This window comes from Mesocricetus auratus, unplaced genomic scaffold (genome assembly GCF_017639785.1).
Source record: "Mesocricetus auratus isolate SY011 unplaced genomic scaffold, BCM_Maur_2.0 Super-Scaffold_100004, whole genome shotgun sequence".
Classification (NCBI taxonomy): domain Eukaryota; kingdom Metazoa; phylum Chordata; class Mammalia; order Rodentia; family Cricetidae; genus Mesocricetus; species Mesocricetus auratus.
This window is the reverse complement of record NW_024429189.1, coordinates 88657658-88680575: the sequence shown is the minus strand read 5'-3', so window position 1 is coordinate 88680575 and position 22918 is coordinate 88657658. Positions and strand designations below refer to the sequence as shown.

At 40.3% G+C, this 22918-nt stretch overlaps 1 protein-coding gene across 1 annotated transcript; it reads right to left on the bottom strand.

Annotated features, from left to right (window-relative positions):
- Positions 1 to 143: 143 nt before the first annotated feature.
- Positions 144 to 21108, bottom strand: Eif3j (eukaryotic translation initiation factor 3 subunit J). The gene is made up of 8 exons (XM_005068528.4): positions 20944 to 21108; positions 20768 to 20871; positions 10520 to 10574; positions 9891 to 9982; positions 5167 to 5281; positions 2762 to 2923; positions 1481 to 1554; positions 144 to 1212 (listed from the first exon to the last, which is right to left on the bottom strand). Exons 1-8 carry the CDS (start codon positions 20993 to 20995, stop codon positions 1081 to 1083), a joined length of 786 nt encoding a protein of 261 aa, XP_005068585.1. The 5' UTR covers positions 20996 to 21108; the 3' UTR covers positions 144 to 1080.
- Between the last annotated feature and the right edge of the window lie 1810 nt (positions 21109 to 22918).

Below are 22918 nucleotides of genomic sequence, written 5' to 3'. Positions count from 1 at the left end.
TGTTGCTCTACACTAAACTACTAAAGACCCCAAACACTTGCCTCAGTTGTAAGTAACTACATCGGGCACAGATTGAGTACACAGAGAACTCCACCCAAGAGCTGCATCCTGTACTCAGTTATCTCTTGGGAGGTAACACAAAATTTAAGTCCTCACAATAGTGATTTTATTAAATTAGTTGCTTTATAAAACATTGCAGATGTCATAATTGTTAACATAACAATTTACCAAACTGTAGTTAACTGGTGCAGTTTGCTGAGCATGTTTCATAAAGAAAAGGAAATGCCAAAACCCTGTTAAGTTTTTCCATTGCAGCCTAGAAGAACAAGATTTGTTTCTCAGACACTTGAATCAGGCAAATAGAAACAGTTCCCTCCCCCATCTGAAGTCCTCCATCAGTAGAAATAGCCGATAAATAGACAGTCAATGCACTGGAGCGTCCACCACTTGTACTGTAATAATGGAGAGGTTTACCTTCTTCAGCTTCAAAGTTGAAGGGTTTTGGTCATTAAAATCTTAAATATCAAACTAGTATTTTTCAGCCACAGTATCTTCACTCTGAGATAAGCAGTCTTCTTCACAACATGTTTTTTAATATCCTCAGCTCAATTTTAAGACAAAGCAATCTTAATACTAGGTGCATCCCACATGCCCTTGCTTGCTGCAAACTGCTTTTCTTGACAAGTTATGAAGTAGTTCAAGGAGGTATGGTTAAGGCTGTATTACTGAATGGTGCTGGTAAATACTACACAATTTTTTTGTCATGTTGCAACCTTTGTTTCCAATTTAGTGACTGCTGCTATGGAATCAGATAGCAACAATGACAACATTATTAGGTTTGTTTTGTTTTTAAACTATGATTTAGTAGCAACTGAGGTTCCCAATTTTAACCCCTTGGCAACAAGATCCACGTTCCCTCATTTGCTCATTAGCACCTGAGTGTCAAGGGGTTAAATAACCAGCACAAAGATACTGCACTTCTGATTGTAGCATTTGGCAGAACTGAAAGGAAAGAAAGTTGTGCTACATGTTGAAGGGATTGTGGGCAACAGAAAGAAGACATCAGGAGAAGATAAAAGGTCACATGAAGTCTTCATAGTCTTGTACATATCCTCCATCATATCCACCATAATCAGCCAGATCGTCTTTCATGGTGGCCTTTAATCCCCCTCCAGGAACCACACCTTTCTTCTTCTTTTTGGCTTTGCTTTGCTAAAAATGAAGGAAGAGTTAATAAATTCATGAACCTTTACCTGCTATGGGCATTTCATCTGTCACAGCAAGTACTCAAAGAGATGCAAAAAGCTACAACAATTTTTAATGTCTCAGAAAAGAAGACAAGTATGTCTTTGAATGGAGACAACAGGCACCACTCTGCTGTTCTAAGTTAATTTTCAACAGGCTCTTTACTGTGTTGAGGGAATTCTGCCCACAGCCCCACCCTAACATAAGTCATTTCTCTGTACAGCTTTGCCCTTACCTTTTCTTGCTTCTGTTTTTCACTGCAAAGCACAGTCAATGAATTGGTAATCTTTTTCAAGTCATCAATTTCCACTTAAAAAAAAAAAAGACATACTGTTAAACTATACTTTCAAAAATAAAATCAAAATAGATATCCTTATATTATAAAATGTCATTTGTATGTCATTAAACTTAGGTAACTTTTCATTAAGACAACTATGAATTTCTCCTTCCTAAATAAACAGATAAGTAACTGTTCAGTCTATGGCTAGGCTCAGTGATAACTTACTATAGTACAATGGTAAATACAATGGCTATAAAAATCCAGCACTCAGACTGGCAGATCTCTGTGAGTGTGAGGCCAGCCTGGTCTACAGAGCGAGCTCCAGGACATCCAAAACCATCTATATAACACAGTGAAACCCTGTCTTAAAAACAATAGGACTGCATTTGTGAACTCGTTAGCATTTGCTCCACTTCTACCATCTTTCCTCAGTCTAAACAGAGGGGAGACTAACCACAGCCTCTATAGTCATTGAGTAGCAGCTACATGGAACATGCAAATAAACTTCTGCCCTCAGTGTTTTTCCAGCCCAAAACCCACACCATTTAGTGGACAACATATCCTTTACTTATTTAACAAAAATGGAAAAAAAAATCATTTTAGATGCAGAAAATGTGAGGGGCTGGTTAGAAAGCCCCTCCACAAAAGCAGCACAGGAAAGCAGTTCCTATGAAGTGAAGTCCATCCATGAGTAATAACCACATTGATGTCCCCTGCTTGGTGATCACTCCTCAAAGAAAATAACTCCATAATTCATGAACTTGCCCTCTTTAAGCAATCCTAGTCCCGAGCCACTCCAAGACATTCTTGGTGTGGTGTCCTAGCATCAGGCAGCCAGTTCTGTTAGGCAATTTAGACAGCATCTCAGACTCCATTTGCAAAATCAGTAAAAAGTTTCTGAGGGTCTTACTGAGCTCTAAAACTGAGAAGCCCCTACTGCTTCTCCTTTAAAGATACTGTGTAGTCCTTTAGGACATTATTGGATAAAAGGATTAACCAGTGTTGTGACCTGCTTTCTTTGACATAAGCCTGTTATCTCTATGAGAAATTATTATATAAAATAATGAAAGCAACCATCTCCAAATACTCAAATTGGAGATATTTGCTAATAAAGGAAAACCCAAAAGTCTGTATTATAGCATTAAAGCTATATTAAGAAAACCACAAAAAAACACTTTCCCAAGTATGGTAAGAATATAGTCTTAAACTAAGGAGGCAGAAATCAGCATCACTTACATGAAATACAGACATCTCGAACTAAGGCTTCCAAAAAACTGGCATAATATAGTGATTTTTCATATTGTGTGATTTTATCTTTTAGTAACTTTCCAAATTCTGTGAAGTCATCTCTTGAAGATGGGTTCATAGCATCTATTCCATAACCTGTATTATTAACACCTGCAGGAGAAAAGACCTAAAGCATTAGAAGACACAAGCATTTTTAAGTTCATCAATAGGGATCTAGTAAAATGGCTCTCTGGGTGAGAGAGCTCTACCCAAGTAAAGATGGGGAGAAAGAACTGACTACACAAACTGTCTTCTGACCTCAACACACCCTCTCTGTAACAGAGACTTTCAAGTTCACAAACCAAGTTGCTATCCAAATCACAGTTTTATTCTAAAGTCTATTCTATTTACAGTTTTATTCTAAAGCAGGACTTTGGGCTGGAGAGATGGCAAAGAGGTTAATAACATTGACTGTTCTTCCAGAGGTTCTGAGTTCAATTCCCAGCAGCCACATGGTGGCTGAGAATGAGATCTGTAATGAGACCTGGTGCCCTCCTCTGTCATGCAAGGCTACATGCAGGCAGAACACTGTATACATAATAAATAAATCTTTTAAAGCAGGACTCTAGCCGGGCGTTGGTGGCGCACGCCTTTAATCCCAGCACTCGGGAGGCAGAGGCAGGCGGATCTCTGTGAGTTCGAGGCTGGGCTGGACCGATTGCCTCCAAAACAATACAGAGAAACCCTGTCTCGGAAAAACCAAAAAAAAAAAAAAAAAAAAAAAAAAAAAAAGCAGGACTCTAAACAAACTATTGCATTGTGTGTGCACACGCCACCATGACCTGCATGCGGAAATTAGAGGATAAACTTTCACTCCTTCCACCAATGAGGGCCCTGGGTATCAAACTCAGGTTATCAGACGTATTACCCACTAAGTCACCACTCCAAGCCCAGGAAGCTTTTTAAACTGGGCCTATTGGAGTTCTTGGACAGAATTGAGAAGGAAAGGCTTCTCTTCTCACTTCTGTTCAAGAAAAGAAAAATCCATCTTGAATTTTACTAACCTCCAATTTAGCATCTGCTTCCATTTTTATTTAAGGCAAAAATATATTCAAAAATCCTTCAGAGTAGACTGTAGCTGGTGCAGATACCACCCACCACTGTCTTCTCACTACTGTCAAGCACTACTACTAAAAAGCACGTGGAGGCTGGGTGGTGGTGGCACATGCCTATGATCCCAGCACTTGAAAGACAGAGGCAGGTGGCCAGCCTGGTCTACAGAGCAAGTTCCAGAACAGGCTCCAAGGCAATATCATACAAAGAAACCCTGCCTCAAAAAACAAAAACAGCACATGGAGGTTGGGTGGTGGTAGTGCATGCCTGTAATCCCAGAACTGTGAGTTCCAGAACAGCCAAAGCTGTTACACAGAGAAACCTTCTATGTAAAAAACAAAACAAAACAAAAAACATATGAAGTTGAGTAGTTACTAACACTTACACTACCAGCATTTGGGAAGAATTCAAGGCCAACTTGGCAAGAACCTGTCTCAAAAAAGAAAACAACCAACCAATAAGTTAATAAATGGGCTAGGAATGTAGCTCAGGTACAGTTTGCCTAACATGTATGAAGACCTGAATTAAATCCCCTGCACCAGAAACTAAAGATCTATAATTCTGTCATGGATTTGTTTTGTTGTTTGATTCCTGTTTCAATTGAACAGGTTTCCTTTGTTAAAAAATAGTGTTAGAAAACACCTTTAATCCCAGCATTCAGAAGTAGAGATGCAAGCTTCTCTGTGAGTTCTAGGTCAATCTGGTCTACAGAGTTGAGTTCCAGACCAGCCAGAGCTAAAAAGAGAGACCCTTGTCTCAAAAACAAGTCATACTAAAACAGGGACCCACAGAATAAATTAGCTGGGGCAGAGCGTTGGTAGTGCATGCCTTTAATCCCAGCACTCCAGAGGCAGAGACAGGTGGATCTCTGTGAGTCTGAGGCCAGCCCGGTCTACAGAACAAGTTCCAGGACAGCCTCCAAAGCAACACAGAGAAGCCCTCTCTCAAACAAAAACAAAAAACAAAAAAACAAAAAAGACAGGAAAGGATAAGAAAAAAGATGGATACAATTAAAAATAACCAGCTAATTCCAAAAATTAAGCAGAAGTAACCATGTATTAAAAAAAAACAAGAGAAAAGTTAATTCTTTTAGAATTCTAGGCTAAAAGTATATATGATTCTGTACATACCTTTTCCAATGTCAAATAAATGATCTAGCAAAACTACAGTTTAAAGCTGTTTTCTAATCTCAGTTAGAATGTATATGTCCTTTAAAAACATGGTTTTTGATCTTCTACCAAGTAGTAAGACTGGCAGAATTTTTCACCTGGAGTAGCTCAACATTGCACCCACCATCTTACCAAAAGTTTCTTTTGCTAATTCAAGGTCTGATTCTTCCTGTAGCTTCTTTAGCCGAAGTTTATCTGCTAACTGCTCTTCAGGTGTTAGCACTTTAGGTTCTTCAGGCTCTTCTAACTAAAATGAAACACAAGTTTCACTTACAGAAGCCAAGCTTATAGTAGACACTATATTTTTGTATTGTAAGTATTTTATGTCAGCACTTACACAAAGAAGCAAGCACATAAAAATGACTACTGTAAGCCGGCTGTTGGTGGCACATGCCTTTAATCCCAGCACCCAGAGGCAGGCGGATATCTGTGAGTTCAAGGCTAGCCTGGTCTACAGAGCAAGTTCCAGGACAGTCTTCAAAGCAATACAGAGAAACCTTGTCTCGGAAAAAAAACAAACAAACAAAAAAGTGAAGCATGTATAGTGACATACTCCAAGCCAGGAAGTGCAAGAACAGCCAGGGCTACCCGGAGAAACACTGTTTCACACATGTACACACACAGACACAGATACACACACACATTCAGAGAGAGGCAAGAGGGTCAATAAGTTCCACATTAGCCTGGGTTCCATAGTAAGATCTTTTTTTTAAGATTTATTTATGTATACAATCTTCTGGCTACATGCCAGCAGAGGGCATCAGATCTCATTCTCAGCCACCATGTGGTTGCTGGGAATTGAACTCAGGATCTCTGGAAGAGCAGTCAGTGCTCTTAACCTCTGAGTCATCTCTCCAGCCCCATAAGATCTTAAAAACATAAAAATAATAAATAGAAAACCTGAAGCTAAAAACAGGCTAAGACAAACTAACCAGGTATGGTGGTAAGTGCCCGAAATCCTAGTAGCCAGTAGTTAAGAAACAAGAGGACCAAAAAAATTCAAGATCATCCTCAGATACAAAGCAAGTCTGAGGATAATCTGAACTACATGAGGGCCTCAAAAGGAAAAAAAAGGAAGCAAATCAAGTATGTATTGACTGTAGGTAAAATAACACAAGGATAATAATGAAATAACATTAGAACCTACTACTTGATTACATAACATACACTTAGCAGGATATATTCTTTAAAATCTTTAAAAAAGGTGTGTGTGTGGGGGGGGGGGGGGGTTTGAAATAATCCTGACAAGGTGGCACACACCTTTAGCCCCAGCACAAGCAGGGTTATTCTAAATTAGAGGCCAGCCTTGTCTACATCATATATTCCAGGCCAGTCAAAGCTATATAATAAGACCTTGTCTCAAAAAGTTAGGATATAGTCTAAACTGAAAAGAACTAGTTCCAAGACAGCCAATGATACATTGATAAACCCTGTCTGGAAAAACAAATCTTAAACTCCATTTAACAGCTTTAAACTTTATTCTATCTATACTGTACTGTAATATACTATACTATACATACATACATTTTTCCCCTTTGGTTTTATAGATTTTTTTGAGATAATCTCATGTTGTAAGGGATGGATGAGATTACAGGTATACACCACCATGCACAGCTATTATAAATTTATTGAGACATGGTCTCTATCTGTACCCCAGGCTTTCCTCAAACTAGTAACCCTTCCACTGGAATTATAGGCATGTAGAATTACAGGCTACTTGAAGCTTCAATGTTTTTATCCTCATATAGTTGTTCATTCATGTATGTGTACCATATATGGTGGTGGTGGGGGTGTTGTGAACAAACACACAGACAGACAGCCTCCCCCACCCACCAGGGCTGGACTCAAACTCACTATGTAATTTAGGATGACTCGAACTCCTTATCCTCCTGCTTCCATCTCCCAAGCAATGGGGTTATAAGCATGTGCCGCCACATTGTTTTATGAAGTGCTAAGGACTGAACACAGGGTTTTGTAGATGGTCCTATACCTATGTATATACTGACAGAACTAAGTAGAACTCTTTGTTGTTAAAAACAGCATATGGCCGGGTGGTGGTGGTGCACGCCTTTAATCCCAGCAGGAGGCAGAGGCAGGCGGATCTCTGTGAGTTCGAGGCCGGGCTGGTCCAACAGCCTCCAAAACAATACAGAGAAACCCTGTCTCGTAAAAAAACAAAACAAAAAAAAGCAGCATATGAAGTTGGGAGGGAGAGTAATGGGAAAGAAAGGAGGGGAGGAACTAGGGGTTTAACCTAAACACATAAATATAAAATTTATGCAAGTATAAAATTCTCAAATAATAAACTACTGTGTTTGAGTAAAATACAAATTATAAAAACGTTACAAGTTTATTCAAAAAAGGAAGAATTAGACAAGCAGTGGTGGTAGCACACACCTTTAGTCCCAGCACTTGAGAGGCAGAGGCAAGTGAATGAGTTTGAGGCCAGCCTGTTCTACAAAGTAAAATCCAGGACTGACTCCATAGCTACTGAGAAACCCTGTCTCAAAAAAACAAAAACAACCAAAGTAAAATTATTACAAATTTTTGGCAGAGTCAGGCACAGTGGCACACACCTTTAATAGCAGCACTTTCAGACAGAAGAAGGTAGATCTCTGAGTTTGAAGTCAGCCTGATTTACAGAGCAAGTCCCAGAACAGCGAAGGCTACACAGGGACATTGTCTCCCCCGCTGTGATCCCCTCCCGGAGGGAAAATAAAAAAGCAATACCGGGACTGATTGAACCACAGCACCTTCTACATAGGCAAGCACTCTACCAATGATCTCATGCTCTCTTTCAATGGTAAACAAGATTATGTGTTTTAATAATGTATGTATGTTTATACGTATAACTCAAGAAATACAGATTTATAAAATATCAGGTATTTATGCAATCATGAAAAAAAAATCCCCTTTCAGGGGTTTTATGGTAAAATGCATCCAACTTTTAGCAATCCTCCTTCTGTCTCCTAAGTGCCAAGATTATAAGTATGAATACCACCACCTTTGGGTTTATGAGGTCAGGCCTTACAATACAACCCAAGCTAGTCTTGAATTTACAAATGTAATTCAGACTTCCAGAGTACTGGGATTTCAGGAGTGTACCACCATGCCTGACTATTTTTCTACTTTCATATTTGAAGATTTTTCTTAACAAAAAGTAAAGACAGCCAGGGAGTAGTAGCTCACACTTTTAATCCCTGCACTCAGGAAACAGAGGACAAACCTGGTCTACAGAGTGAAAGTCTGCATAAAGAAACCATGCTCGAGCCGGGTGGTGGTGGCGCACGCCTTTAATCCCAGCATTCTGGAGGCAGAGGCAGGCGGATCTCTGTGAGTTAGAGGCCAGGCTGGACCCTCTAAAACAATACAGAGAAACCCTGTCTCGTAAAACCAAAAAAAAAAAAAAAAAAAAAAAAAACCATGCTCAAAAAACAAAACAAAAAAAAAAAGTGAAGAAAAATATTAGAGGTATTTCCATGCTACATATGGAAAAGATCTCTATAGTAAATAAAAGTGAAGTGGAAACTACACAAAAAAGGAGAGCCAGTTAGTGACGCATGTCTGTAATCTCAGAATTGAGAGGTGGGGGCAGGAGGAAACCAAGTCCAAGGTCAGCCTAGGTTATACAGCTAAAGCCTATCACAAAGAGATGGGGATAATACATACAGAAATATAAAGATATCTTGGACAAGCCAGGCAGGGGTGGCACACACCTGTAATCCTAGCACTCAGAAGGCAGAAGCAGATGGATCTCTGTGAGTTGGAGGTCAGCATGGTCTACAAAGTAAGTTCCAGGACAGCCAGAGCTGTTACACAAAGAAACCTTATCTTGAAAAACCAAAAAAAAAAAAAAAAAAAAAAAAAGTATCTTGGGCAGATAAGGGGACAAGTGTTTACATATAATGTGGGATAGTGAAGACGGAGTAAGTAACTAAGGGGTTAGGAGTGTTTATAATAATTTTTATATTTGAACTATGAAAATGTTTCCTATTAAAAAGAAAATGAATACATAAAACAGTATTTCTGGATCCTGCTACAAAATAATCAAGAATAGAACCACTTTAGGGCATGACAAACATTTGCTCGGTGTGTTCAATGTGTATAACTGTGATGAGAAATGGCCGCAGGTGCCGGGCGTTGGTGGCCTTTAATTCCAGCACTCGGGAGGCAGAGGCAGGCGGATCTCTGTGAGTTCGAGACCAGCCTGGTCTACCGAGCGAGTTCCAGGACAGCCTCCAAAGCCACAGAGAAACCCTGTCTCGAAAAACCAAAAAAAAAAAAAAAAAAAAAAAAAAAAAAAAAAAAAAGAAATGGCCGTAGGTGGGCTAGTCATATAGCTCAGTGGTAGAGGGATCATTTACATGCATAAGGTCCTGAATTCAGTCCCAGCACTGGAAAAAAAACAAAACTGCAGGTGTTAGCAAAAAAAAAAAAAAAAAAAAAAAAAAGTGTGGTCACTGCCCAATCTAACTGTTCTGATAAAACTGAAAATATTTTCAGATATAAGACTTCCAGGTTTGAAAACCACAAATCTTTTTCTGGGATTCACCCATCTTCTGGTATATCCATTTTATCTTTACAGAGTCCTTCAAATGGCTATGCAATATTTGCAGCCAGTTAAGACACTGTACCACAGACTGGGGCGTTGGTGGTGCACGCCTTTAATCCCAGCACTGGGGAGGCAGAGGCAGGTGATCTCTGAGTTCGAGGCCAGCCTGGTCTACAGAGCAAGTTCCAGGACAGCCTCCAAATCAATACAGAGAAACCCTGTCTGAAAAAACAAAAAAGACACTGTACCACAACTGACACATTATGAATTCCGTATATATTTTAAGGAAAGTGACAGAACTTACCCTCTTTCTAATTTCTTCTTGCCTTTTCTTCTGCTGCCGTTCTTTCTCTTTTATCTTTTCTGCTATTTTTTTCTTTTCTGAAATTTTTACTTCTGAAAGAAATATTTTATTTACAATTATATTAAATACTTTCTAGTCTATGACTAAGGCAGACGTGATGCTTGAGCACTTGAAGAGACGAGACCCTCCCTAGCTTTCAGAGTCACATATTCTTGAAATGATAAAGTTCTGATACTCTTCCAACCTCACCCCCAAAGATCCAAATAGACAAGCTAAGACCAAATAACCATTTCCTCTGTTCTTTTTCTCATACACGACGATGATCCAGCAGTCAAACAGAAACCCAGCAGGTACTTAATCTGACTGTTCAGAGGACAGAGAAGTAGTACAGGAAAAGAAAAATATAAAGTATAAAAGGATATCTGGTTTAAAGCAATGAAGGAGGGGACTGGAGAGATAGCTCAGCGGTTAAGAGCATGGCAGCTCTTGCAGAGGAACAGGGTTCAATTCCCAGCATCCACATGGCAGCTCACAAGTATCTGTAACTCTATTTCCAGGGGATCTGATATCCACGCACATAAAATAAAAATTAAAACAAAAAAACAATGAAGGAAAATCAAGTGACTCACCTGGTTTTACTTCTGCTTCCTCTTTATTTTCATCATCATCATCATCCCAGTTATCCTGAAGACAAGACCCTCCATTAGTAATTCTTACATGCTTTCTTTTCCATGTGTTCTCTACGGTTAACCTAACTATGCATAAACAAGCTTTTGGTATTACAGCCTTTATAGCCTTTATAACAGTAAGGCCCTTAGCCAAGGGTTATCTTCCCATTTTTCAAGCCTACTTTTTTCGTGTCTCAGGAATGTAAGTTTTACATAATTCTTTTTGGGTTTGTTCCTGGTATTCTATAAATTCCTGTAAATTCTGTTATTTTTATAAGATTTCCCTTGTTCCCATCATGCCTTATAATTAGGTATTTATTTGTATACAGCAAAGGCTACTGGGCTTTAAACATTACTATTTGGGAGGATAGAGTCCAGGATAGCCCAGGCTGGCTTTGAATTCCTGATCTTCCTGCCTCCACTGCCCAAGTGGTGGGAGTACAGGCAATTTTATCACCTAGCAATTTTATCACTTAAAAGTTAGATTTATCATCAATTCTTTAAAGTTTTCTAATCCAAGTATCTTCAATGTTTCAAAATTCAAAACATTCTTGAGTACCAAAATGCTGTCACAAGCCTGAATGTAATCCCAGCTACTTGGGAGATAGATCAGTGTTTAAGACCTGCCTCTACAAAATAAGAAATCCTGTTTCAAAATTAAGTAAAAACAATAGGAAGCTAGGGAATATGGTAAATGCTTACCTAGTATGCACAAAATTCAATACCCAATACTTACTACCAAAAAATAAAAAAATTTCACATATGACCCACTGATAGATCTTTAGTCAAACAGAACAAATGCTTAAAAATGGTGTATAAAACTACCTTCCAGCTATGTGTGTAAAGTATATTTAAAACAAAAGAATTTCATGTTTACTTGGGTCCCATACACATACACATATACTCCTCAAAATATGAAGAAAAAAAGTCTCTAAGTGAAAGGAAATACTTGTGGCCCCAAGCTCTGGATATGTGGCATACTATACAACCTGTACCACATAGTCTGAAAACAACAGAAACAGTGTACTACTTCTTGGCTTTTTGAGACAGGGTTTCACTATGTATTCCATGCTGGCCTCCAACGCAGAGATCTACCTGTCTCTGCCTCCAAGGCATCAAAGACATGAAGGCCCTCCATATCAGTTTGATTAATTCTTCTAATCGTACTAGCTCAATATAGTTCTGTTCACACTAGTGAGCAGAACAGAAATAACAGACACCCTTGTCTGTTCCTCTCTTAATGAAACTATCCCTCAAATACAATAAAATCTATAACTCATTGACTTTTGCTACCTTTGGATTTACATTAAGTCAGCCAATCTCACACCACAGAATTCACCATGTTTCTTCTAGAATATATATGGTTTCATTGTTTATTTGTTTTTTTAATTTAGATCCATGATCCACTTACAGTAAAGAATCACAGATCTTGCCATACAGACTAGGCTAGCCTAAACTTTCAGTGACCCTGCTCTAACTCCTGAGTGTAGGGGTTGGTTATAGGTTTAACTAACACTTAGTACCACACTGCTTTCATTACCAAAGCTTTTATGGTATGTTTAGTATCTGCGACATATAATGTATGTTAAATGTCGTTCACCCTTTTAGGACTTTTTGTTTGTTTGTTTTTGCTTTTTGAGACGGTTTCTCTGTATTGTTTTGGAGGCTGTCTTGGAACTCGCTCAGTAAACCAGGCTGGCCTCGAACTCACAGATATCCACCTGCCTCTGCCTCCCAAGTACTGGGATTAAAGGCGTGTGCCACCAACGCCTGGCTTCTTTTTTTCTTTTTCTTTTTGGTTTTTCAAGACAGGATTTCTCTGTATTGTTTTGGAGGCTGTCCTGGAACTAGCTCTGTAGACCAGGCTGGCCTCGAACTCACAGAGATCCCCCTGCCTCTGCCTCCTGAGTGCTGGGATTAAAGGCGTGCACCACTTTTAGGATTCTTAGTGTTTTTACTATCATGTTTGTTTTTCCATATAAGCTTTTATATCCACTTATCTAGCGCCATAAAAACTTTGCCAATCAAAATACAAGATAACAAGCTCAAATTTGTAAGTCTTAAATCAATTGATGACTTATTTTTAGTTTGACAGTATCTACCGATGTAGCCCAAAATTGCCTTGAACTCTTGCCTTCCCTTTCTACATTCTGGGATTACAGCATGTGTGTACTACTCATCAATTCTCAGTTGTTTCATTTACCAAATGACCAAGTATTCTGCTTTCTAGCCAATGGGTCATTTGTTTCAAGCAGTATTGCTTACAACACAACCATAGTCAATGACTCAAATTACACAGTATTTTAGGCACAGTATTAATCGAGAGATTAATCGAGAACTAATTAACCCTTTATGGCTTTGCCTCCTTAGGCCGGGCAAGGCACTGAGTTAGACCTATACTCTGGTTTTTCTATGCCTAACTCTATCACTGAGCTACACACAAACCTAACATCAACACAATTTTCTAAAGACTCTAGAATTTAGAAGATTCCAATTTGGTAGGGATGGAGACAGCCCTCAATTTAAATGGAGCTTTAATCTATAGGTAGAACACAGTCTTAGCAATCACCAGGCACAATGTGACATGTCATTTGAAGATGAGTCATCAGAGGGAAGGTGCAAAGCAGGAAGCCCTGACGCTAATAGAAGAGGCAAAAGCTGACTAATATACCACAACTATGACACAAACACAAGCTTCTAGCTTTATAGCATTACAGATCACAGATCTAAATCAATCCAGACAGGTTTGTACATCCAGCAAAGAAATTAAAAATCTGTCCTCCTTATTGATGATGCATTGTGTTGAACAAGCAGAGCAGGAATAATTTTATATACAAGTAAATATGTGTCTGTATTTGTGTGCATATAATTTTTTAATCCCAACATTCTATTTACTGTATCTTCGTCTTCTGCCTTCACGTATGTTTCTGTACCAGAGGCCAGAAGAGAGTTTGAATCCCTTGGAACTGGAGTTACAGTTGTAAACTACCATGTGGGTGCTGGGAAATCTAACCTGGGTTCTCTTGAAAAGCAGCCAGTGTTCTTACCCAATGAACTCACCAGCCCCTAGGTAAATATATTTTTACAACCACTTGTCAATTTAAGCCATGTTTTTGAATTTTAACAGACTGAAAACAAATCAAGTAATCATTATTTGGCTAACTAAGAAGATATTAGAGTTAGAAATTAGAATCAAATGTTTGTATTACCTTACTATTGTGCCTTATTTCTAAATCAAAACTGTAGTACAAAGGGAACCAAAGAACAAAACAGAAGTTGACTATCAGGCATTTTGGGGTGGTCTGTAATATGCTGCTTAGACAGTGCTTTAGATAGGAGGGTCATGTGTATTTCCAGGGAATGCAGATATACTGAGATAGTAATAGTAATAGCACATATTGATGAGCATTTATTTTCCACCCAAAATTATGCTAGGAGCTTTTCATGTTGTAACATTAATCTTAATAACGCTCCTAAAAGTAAGGCAGCACCATCCCATTTTGCAGAAGAAAACTGTAACCCAGATGTAGCCAACAAATGACCTCAGTATGAAACAATTTAGGGACTTGTTCAGATTCCCCCTTTTGGGGGAGAGGGTGGTGTTGTGGTGGGATCTTGCTGTCTAGATCAAGCTGGCCTTGAACTCATGATCCCCTTCCTTCCACCTCCAGAATGCTGGAATGTGTGACATGTGCCACCAAGCCAGGCCAGAATGTGTTTTAGTAGCAAGAGGCAATTCCTATAAATAAATTCTTGGCTGAGTCATGACACCTGCCTCAATGCACAAAGGACCGTGAAAGGCGAGCGACTGTCTATTACCATTACCCTCAAATACATGCAACAAAGCTGCCCTGAAATTACTACTAAGCTCTCTTAAGAGAGCAAACAGCTGCAACTATCACCACCACCACCCAACTAAGGTTCAGTAGCTTTCCACAGGAATTTTTAAATTTTGGTTCCTTAGTTATGAAATTACCAAGTCCCGAAAAATAAATGTAGGGCATAGAATGCCTACCACAATTGCTATAGAAAAATTGGGCTGTAGATTATTCTATGAACACAAGGACTTGTAATGCTGGCAAGTTTTTGAGATAAAATGACAAAAGTGTTGTAAGACTTAAAATAGAGACAGTAATCTATTACTAAAAAAAAAAAAGGCCTAAGTGTTATTTGGTTCAAGATACAACCTATTAATATCCTATTAAAAATACCTTTCCCAGAAGCTGGGGATATAGCTCAATTGATACAGCACTCACACAACATGCAAGACGTCCTGGATTACTGAAACAAACAAGCACTCCAGGAATCTAATCCAGGTATCCTGGTGGCTCATGCCTGTAATCCCAGCAGTTAAAAGAGTGGAGACAGGAGGCTCAGTTCACTGCCATCCTCTACTATGTGTGGAGTTCTAGGACAGCCTGGACTATGAGACTATAACAAAAACAAAAACATTCAGGTTGCCTTCCTACAAGAGCTTTTTTAGAAGAGTTTATAATTTCCTTATGTACATATAAACTCATGCCCTACAAATACACACCCAACATCATTTGAACTGAATCATGTCTCTGAAAGAGATGGCTGTTTTTCAAATTCAAAATCTTTTTTTCTTTCCTCCAGACAGGATTTCTCTGTGTAACAGCCCTGACTATCCTGTAACTCTGTAGACCAGACTGGCCTTGAACTCATAGAGATCTGCCGGCCTCTCCTCCCATGTGTTGGGATTAAAGGCATGCCCACTACCATCCAGCATGTTCAAAATCTTTTTCCTAACCAAACACAAGCAAGTATGAAAATCAAAATAAAAACATATATATTTTTAATTTATAATAATATACCTAGCAGTTGGCTGGGTCTGTCATTTTTATAATAGAGTATCATATGCAATGAGAGACTAGTCAAGGCTGCAAATGCTTTCCAACTGAAGGAAGACATATTTATAGACTGTCAAACAGGAATAGCTTCAAAAGAGCAGTAAAACTGTTTCTGCCTCATAGCAATATCTCAGGAGCTAACATATACTTCTTTCCTTTTTTCCTTAAGTAAATTTGTTTAGATACAAAATTTTTTGATTTCTATCTGATGTCCTCTTGTGGTGTACATACACATATGCACACAAAATATTCATACATATAAAAGTAATCTTTAAAATCCCAAAACCAAACACTAACTAAACAACTAATTTATTTGTAATGGCCCAGTACAACAAATACATTAAGTAAATACTTTTCAATAAAAAAATACTTCTTGAGCAAACTGACTCTAAAGTTATCTTCTGATTGCTACACATTCAATGTGCCATGTGTGCCCACCAATAAATAAATAAAAAATTTTGGGATGGTATGTTTTACGATTGAAAATGAAGTCCAATGGTAGCACATTATGCGTAAGCACCTAGGTTTGATCTCCAGGAACTATAAAACAACATCAAAATGATATTAACAATAAGTTTTCTAAGTAAAAACTTCGCTATTTTACAAAAATTATTACAGTACTGAAATGACTAGGATTTTCTTCCCAGTAATCTAGTTGAAGGCCAGATATGATAGCTCCTTCACTCCTATAATCCTAGCAATTGGGAGGCTAAGGCAGGAAAACTGACAGGGGTTATAAGGCTAGCCTGGGCCACAAAAGTAAGGCTTTCTCAAGGGGGACAAAAAATTTAAAAAACAACAAACAAACAAAAAAACGACATGACTCTCTGTTGAGGAATGAGTAAGGAGTAGTGAATAAGTTACTAAACTATTTCTGTACATTCAGCATTTTCTGTAAGTTAGAAAAATCATCTCTTCAAGACACAAATTTTCAGTCAAGCATAGTGGCAACACACAATTCCAGCACTCTGAAGGCTGAGGCAGGAGAGAACCTTGAGAGTTCAAATCCAGCCTCGTCTATATAACTACCTTGCCTCTCCCACCTCCCAAATAAAACAGGGCTGAGGATATAGTTCAGTTGGTAGAGTTAGGGCATGCTGAGTTTGATCACGGGAGCTGCATAAACCAAACCCATAGCACACACCTGTAATCCCAGCACTTGGGAAGCCCAAACTAAGGGACCAGAGTTCAAGGCCATCCTTAGTGAATCTGACAAAATCCTGGGCTATAGGAGACACCATTTTAAAGAAACCAAAACATATTTATGCAAAATGGTAACCTTCTGGAGTAATGACATGTACATATAATCAAAGAACTTGAATGGCAGAAGCAGGAGGATCCAAATTGGAGATCCTATCTCAAAAATAAAATATAAGAAACAAACTAAACTATAGATCCTGTTCTTCAAAATACTTGAAAAAAAAAGTCGGGGGTTGGTGGCACACGCCTTTAATCCCAGCACTCAGAAGGCATCCCTGTGAGTTCGAGGCCAACCTGATCTACAGCCAGTTCCAGGACAGCCTCCCAAACAATACAGAAGAACCCTGTCTTGAAAAACAAAACAAAAACAAAAACCTTGAAAAATGTCCTTACTCTGGAAAACTTAAACTACTAACTAGTGTGGATAGATCCTTAAAGAAAATGAGTAAGACAGGACTGCTTCAATCTCAGTTTTTACCTGGGTGAGTTCTCTGAGATCTTATGTAATAGGTCAATTTAGCTAGAGAACTAGCTGAGGGTCAAAGATGTAGCTCAGTTGGTAGCTAAGCCTGGGTTCTATCCCCAAGTCAGCATAAACTGGGGGTAGTTGTCCATGCCTGCAACCCTAGTTTGCAAGAGATAGATGCAGGGATTAGGATTCAAGGTCACAGAATTCAAATTGGCTAAGAGAGGTTGAAGCCAATCTGGAGCCACATGAGATTCTGTCTAAAAAAACTAAACACACACACACACACAGATAAAAACAAAACAAATGCCTGAGACAGCTGAACACAGTCAGAAGTTCCCTCTAAAAATCTGTGTACTTTTGAATAAATCTAATTTGTAACTTGTTCAACTGAAATGTAGGGAATCTAGTAAAATGGTTTAAAAGTTGTGCTGTCCCTGCTTCCAGTAGGTACTCAATCCTGAATCTACATCCTGCACATCAGTCAAACAAAGTAAAACAGTTTTTCCACTCCTCTGCTATCAGGATAGTAAAAAAAGGTTCCAGTAAATAATGCTCCCTAGCCCTCATAAATGAATGAATGAATAAGTGGGCCAATATACACACAGACAGAAGTGTGTCTGCCTGTCTGTACGTGACAGCAGACCCACAGGAACAGACTCCGGATGCCCTGGAGCTAAAGCCACAGCTGTGTGCTAGGATTCTACCTCTGGCCCTCAGGAAGTGACTACTGCTCTTAATCTCTGAGCTATCTCTCTAGTCACTAGTTCTCACCTTTTTACTGGGAAAAAGCCTAACTTTTTCCTCCATGAATATTAAGGTCTACAGCTTTACTAGGTCCATTTTTGCCACTGCAAGGTCTGAAAAGGTAAAATACTACCTCCTGAAAAGGATAGTCAACTAGAGCAAGTAACTAAAAAAGGTATTTCAAGTAGCATTAAACTTGTCATTTATAAGACAAAGCACTTGACCCTGACATAAAATGAACATTTTCTATAGTTTGGGGATAGAACTCCCACTCAGTTGCCCAAGTTGGTCTTCCAGTCCAAGATTCAAGTGATTCTCCCACAACTTCCCCAGTGTTGAAACTATAGGCACTTGCCCTCATGCTCAACTCAAGTAATTTTTTTAAATGTCACATACTGATTTGTTTAAGCATTATGATTATTTTGTTTTAGGAAAATTAAGCCTTGTTTGCATACCCCTACAAAAACATTAAATGCTAAAACATCAAAATTCAGAAGTTTAGTATTATAACTCAACTGCTACACAAGGTGACAAAATTCAATTTTAACGAACCTCCAAATAGGCAAATCTGTTGATAACCATGCTCTTCAAAAAACAACCAGCCAGGCGTTGGTGGTGCATGTCTTTAATCCCAGCACTGGGAAGGCAGAGGCAGGAGGATCTCTGAGTTCAAGGCCAGCCTGGTCTAAGTTCCAGGACAGCCTCCAAAACAATACAGAGAAACCCTGTCTCAAAAAAACAAAAACAAAAAACAAAAACCCACAAACAAAAACTCCGCAAAATTCATAGTAAATAAGCACAGTAGAAAAATACTTATATTTTTGGCCTTAGGAAATTATAAAATGGGGCACAAAATAAACCTCAGATACTCGATCTTAGCTGTCTAAATAGGTCCATAGGATAAGAAAAAGAAAACATCACTGAAAACTAATATTTATTGAACAAATACAAGTGCTAGGTGGTCCTGCTTAATGCTCATTTAAAATACAAAGTTACTCTACAAAAGCTAGTACCAGGACAGCCTCCAAAGCCAGAGAAACCCTGTCTTGAAAAACCAAAAAAAAAAAAAAAAAAAAAAAAAGCCAAACAACCAAAAAACAACAAAGTAACCATGTAATGTAATCCAGATCTCATTATGACCAAAGTACATAATAAGAAAGTACAACTTGCTTATGGCCACACATCTAGAAAGTGCTAAGGTAACATAATCAGTATCATTCTAAAACCCAGGAGTCAAACTACTCTTATACTGTATCATGAGAATGGAAATAAGCATTTCAACTTATGGGTCTCGAACCCTTGGAGGTCCTATGACCCTTTCACAGGAGTCGAATATCAACTATCCTGAATATTTACATTATGATGCATAACTAGCAAAATTACAGGAAAAAATTTTATGAGCAGTGGTCACTACAACATGAGGACATGTTCAACACAACATGTTAAAGGGTCATAGCATTAGGAAGGTTGAGAACCGCTGTGAGTGATGAGAATTATAAACATCATGATCAACACCATTTAGATTCCATAATCCCAGGTAGATACCGACAACTTTAAACAACTTTCTGGAACTTATTCCCAATTCCACTTATTTACCCCAGCCCATTTTGTTTTGGACTTCCTCCAACTCCTTTTTAAAACTTCTTTAACTTTATGTCTTAACTTCCACTTCTATTTAGAGTGAAAAATCAAAACTCTGCTGTCATGTGGTAAGAAGGCTAGTAACAAATCATCCCTAAGTGTAGTGTACACATAAGTAAACAAAGTATGTAAGTAGCTACTCAATAATACTATCAGTCATTATTAACTTCAATATATGCAAAACTCTCTTCATTTCTCAAATTCAGGCTGTGTGGTAAAGTGAACACACACTTCAACAAACTTCAGAGAAAAGACAATCCAAAGAGTACTATTAAATTCACAATGATTACCTAGCTCAAAAATTTGAACACCAGGAGGATTTACAAGGCACTCACTAGATTAATCAAAGGAAGAAAAAACGTTTTTCATTCCATACGAAACTTTATCTGCACAAATATAACAAGACTTGAAAACTTCACTAGTATAATCAAGGAGCTGAGACTTGTAACTTTTTTTTAAATGAACACAGAAGACAATGACTTCTAAAGCTGTAGGATGAGCCCAAGGGAGTTTTCAAAAACAATGAAGGTGAATAGGATTCGAACTTACAAGACAAAGAAAAACAAAACCACTGGCCCCTAGTGTACTTCAACTACCAAACCCTAGGTATTTTTCTAGGCCTGCACCTGTGTAGATGAGTTAACTGTTACCTCTCCATTTTTCACTGTTCACATTTCTGTCCACTAACCTGCCGGTTATCTCGGTGCTCAGTTCATCCTTCTTACCACAGGGTGGGGGAAGGGAGAGCTAAAAGCTGTTTGTTTTACTGTTCCAATTCCAGTTTAGAAACTAACCGAGGTATGTTCTGCATCCAACCGCTGGACGAGCCACCGACCCTCAGGATCATACTTTAGTTACTGATCTGGGAGACCCGAACTAGGAAAGGCAGGCGGGTCTCCCTACTTTCCATATGGGACAGACACTGAAACCGAGTTTCCAATCCGCTCGGCTCGTTGCCATGAGAGGTTCTGGACTGCGAAGCTTGCACGTGGGCCGACCCGACTGCTGGCTGTCACTTCTAGTCGCCAGTTAGGCTACAGGCCCGGAGCGGACCCTCGGTGAAGGGCTGGGACTCGGGCCGCCACCATCCTCGGCAGAGTCCGGCCGGACGCAGCCCACATGGCCGGCCAGCCAAGGAAACCGGGGCACGGCTGGGCCGACGCTCACGCGGGACCCACGGCCCGCAGGCCCGGGCGGCGCCCTGGGGCCCCGGAGTCGGCCCGCTCGCCCACCCGCCCGCAGGCAGCGCCTGCCGAGCCGCCTGGCGCCCCGGCCCGCACCTACCTTCACGTCCTCGTCCTCGTCCTCGCCCTCCCAGCGGTCCCCGCCGGCCGTGCCGCCGCCCGCGACCTTCCGCATCGGGTCCTCCATAGAGAACGTGTCCGCGTCTACGGAAGAGAGTGAGTCGCGTTAGTACACGCGTAGGAGCGAGGCCGCCACGGCCCGCAACTTCTGCTCACCCCAGGAGTCTGAATCCCCCGCCGCCGCTGCCGCCGCCGCAGCCGCCGCCATCTCGAGTCCCGGGTGAGCGTGTGTGAAGGGAAGAGCTGCGAAGAGTTAGCGCGGCAGAGGTGAGTCACTGGGCTGGCTCTCGTTGGCCCGCGCGGGGCAGGCTGGGACCGTGGCTGACTGGGCGCTCGGCCGAGGCTCCGCCCCTTCGGGCGACGCGCGCGGCGGGCGGGGCAGGGCAGGGCGAGGCGGGGCGACGCTGGGCTGGGAGACGCCAACCCCAGCCAGGGCTCCCCCACCCCCACCCCCCAGGAAGGAAAAGGAAGTGCGCACGCGTGAGCAGGGCGGTGCTCGCCTGCTGGCAGCCGATCAGCTACTGGGAACGGGCAGGCGTGCCGGGTGGATACAGTAGACGGGGCGGTCCTCCCGCAGCCTTCCTGCACGCGAACCTGGAGGCTGAAGTCGTCCCCAATCTCTCTTGAGTTTTCTCTTCCCGTGAGCCCCCGGAGGCCAGCACGGTGATTCTTTGGCGAAAACATTTCAGAATTCCGTGGTCTGTGCCAGGCGTGTGCCTAGTTTGTCCTCAACCCAGTAGCAAAATAGTTATGTAAACAGATTTCGACACAGTGCAATGGCTGCAACAAAAAGAAGCATTATGAGGTTAGATGTAAAAAAGTAGCATTAACGACGGCGGAGGCTGCAGTTCCCTGTCTGCGGTAGACTGCCTGCGGTAGACACTGGTGAAGTTGGAGTTTGAGAAACGAAGTGACTTGTGCTCCGGTGCATTTCTGGTAGAGAGAAGGCTTGTGGTCCTCACCTGACTGAGTGCAATCGAACAGGTAAACTGATGGTAAAGAACCTAAAAGGAGCAGATTTTTTTTTCCTTTAGCACTGGGCTTCCCTGTAAGGACGTTAAGTGGACAAGCCAGTTTAGATATTTTGTTGTTTAAATTTATTTTCCAATATACTTATAGTCTTTAAAGTCTTTACAAGATAGACGGTGATCAGCCATTCTCTTATTTCCGTTTCTTGTGTATTTTTGGTCTAAAAATAAACATTTAATTAGGTGGTCTTTCAAGAAGTGTTCTACAGCGTTATCAAACTGTGACACGACGACAGTCTATAAAGAAAGAAAGGTGGATTGAAAATAAGCAAGAGAGACAGCAGCAAAAAGCTGGCATATACATCCCTGAGGACAAAATCATTCACAATTTTTATCTTCAACATTTAGCAAAGTACATTAATTTATTTGCTGTGCCAGGGATAAAACCAAGAGCTTCTGCAAACCTTGCCCTATTCAACCCCCAACTTCAGTGAATTAATTCAACAAGAAGAATTCAAGCCTAAATTAAGGGGAAGGAGCCAGTCTTTAAAATATTTGAAGATGAAAGGCAATAGAACTTAGTAATTGGAGTGATTAATTTTATTTATTTTTTGTTTTTTGAGACAGGGTTTCACTGTAGCTTTGGATGCTGTCCTGGAACTCACTCTGTAGATCAGGCTGGTCTCGAACTCACAGAGATCCACTTCCCTTGCCTCCTATGTGTCAGCTTGACTAGACTGTGGTACCCGTTACCTAGTTTTTAGTGTTAGCTATGATTAACAAGTCAATAAGCTGAGTACAGCAGACAAATAAAGCTCTGTAACACATATGGATCCAGCCAGTGAGTCCACATACATGACAGGACCCTCAGGAAGGGAGACTTCTGTCTCCAGACCACAGCATCAGATCTCCCAGGCTCTATCCTCCTTGCCTGCCCTGCAGATTTCGGATAGCTGTATGATGTCAATCCCTTAAATTCTGTTTATGCGTGTGTCCCATTGATCTGCTTCTTGAGAACCCTGATGTAGCGACTGAACACATTGAAGCTCCGATGAGGAAAGACTGCTTTAGGGAGTTTCAGTGCTGGTGACACTCATGGAGATGTGCAAATCAAAACCTGAGAGCTATCCCTGACTTCTTGCCCTCCCTCATCCCCCAGAATT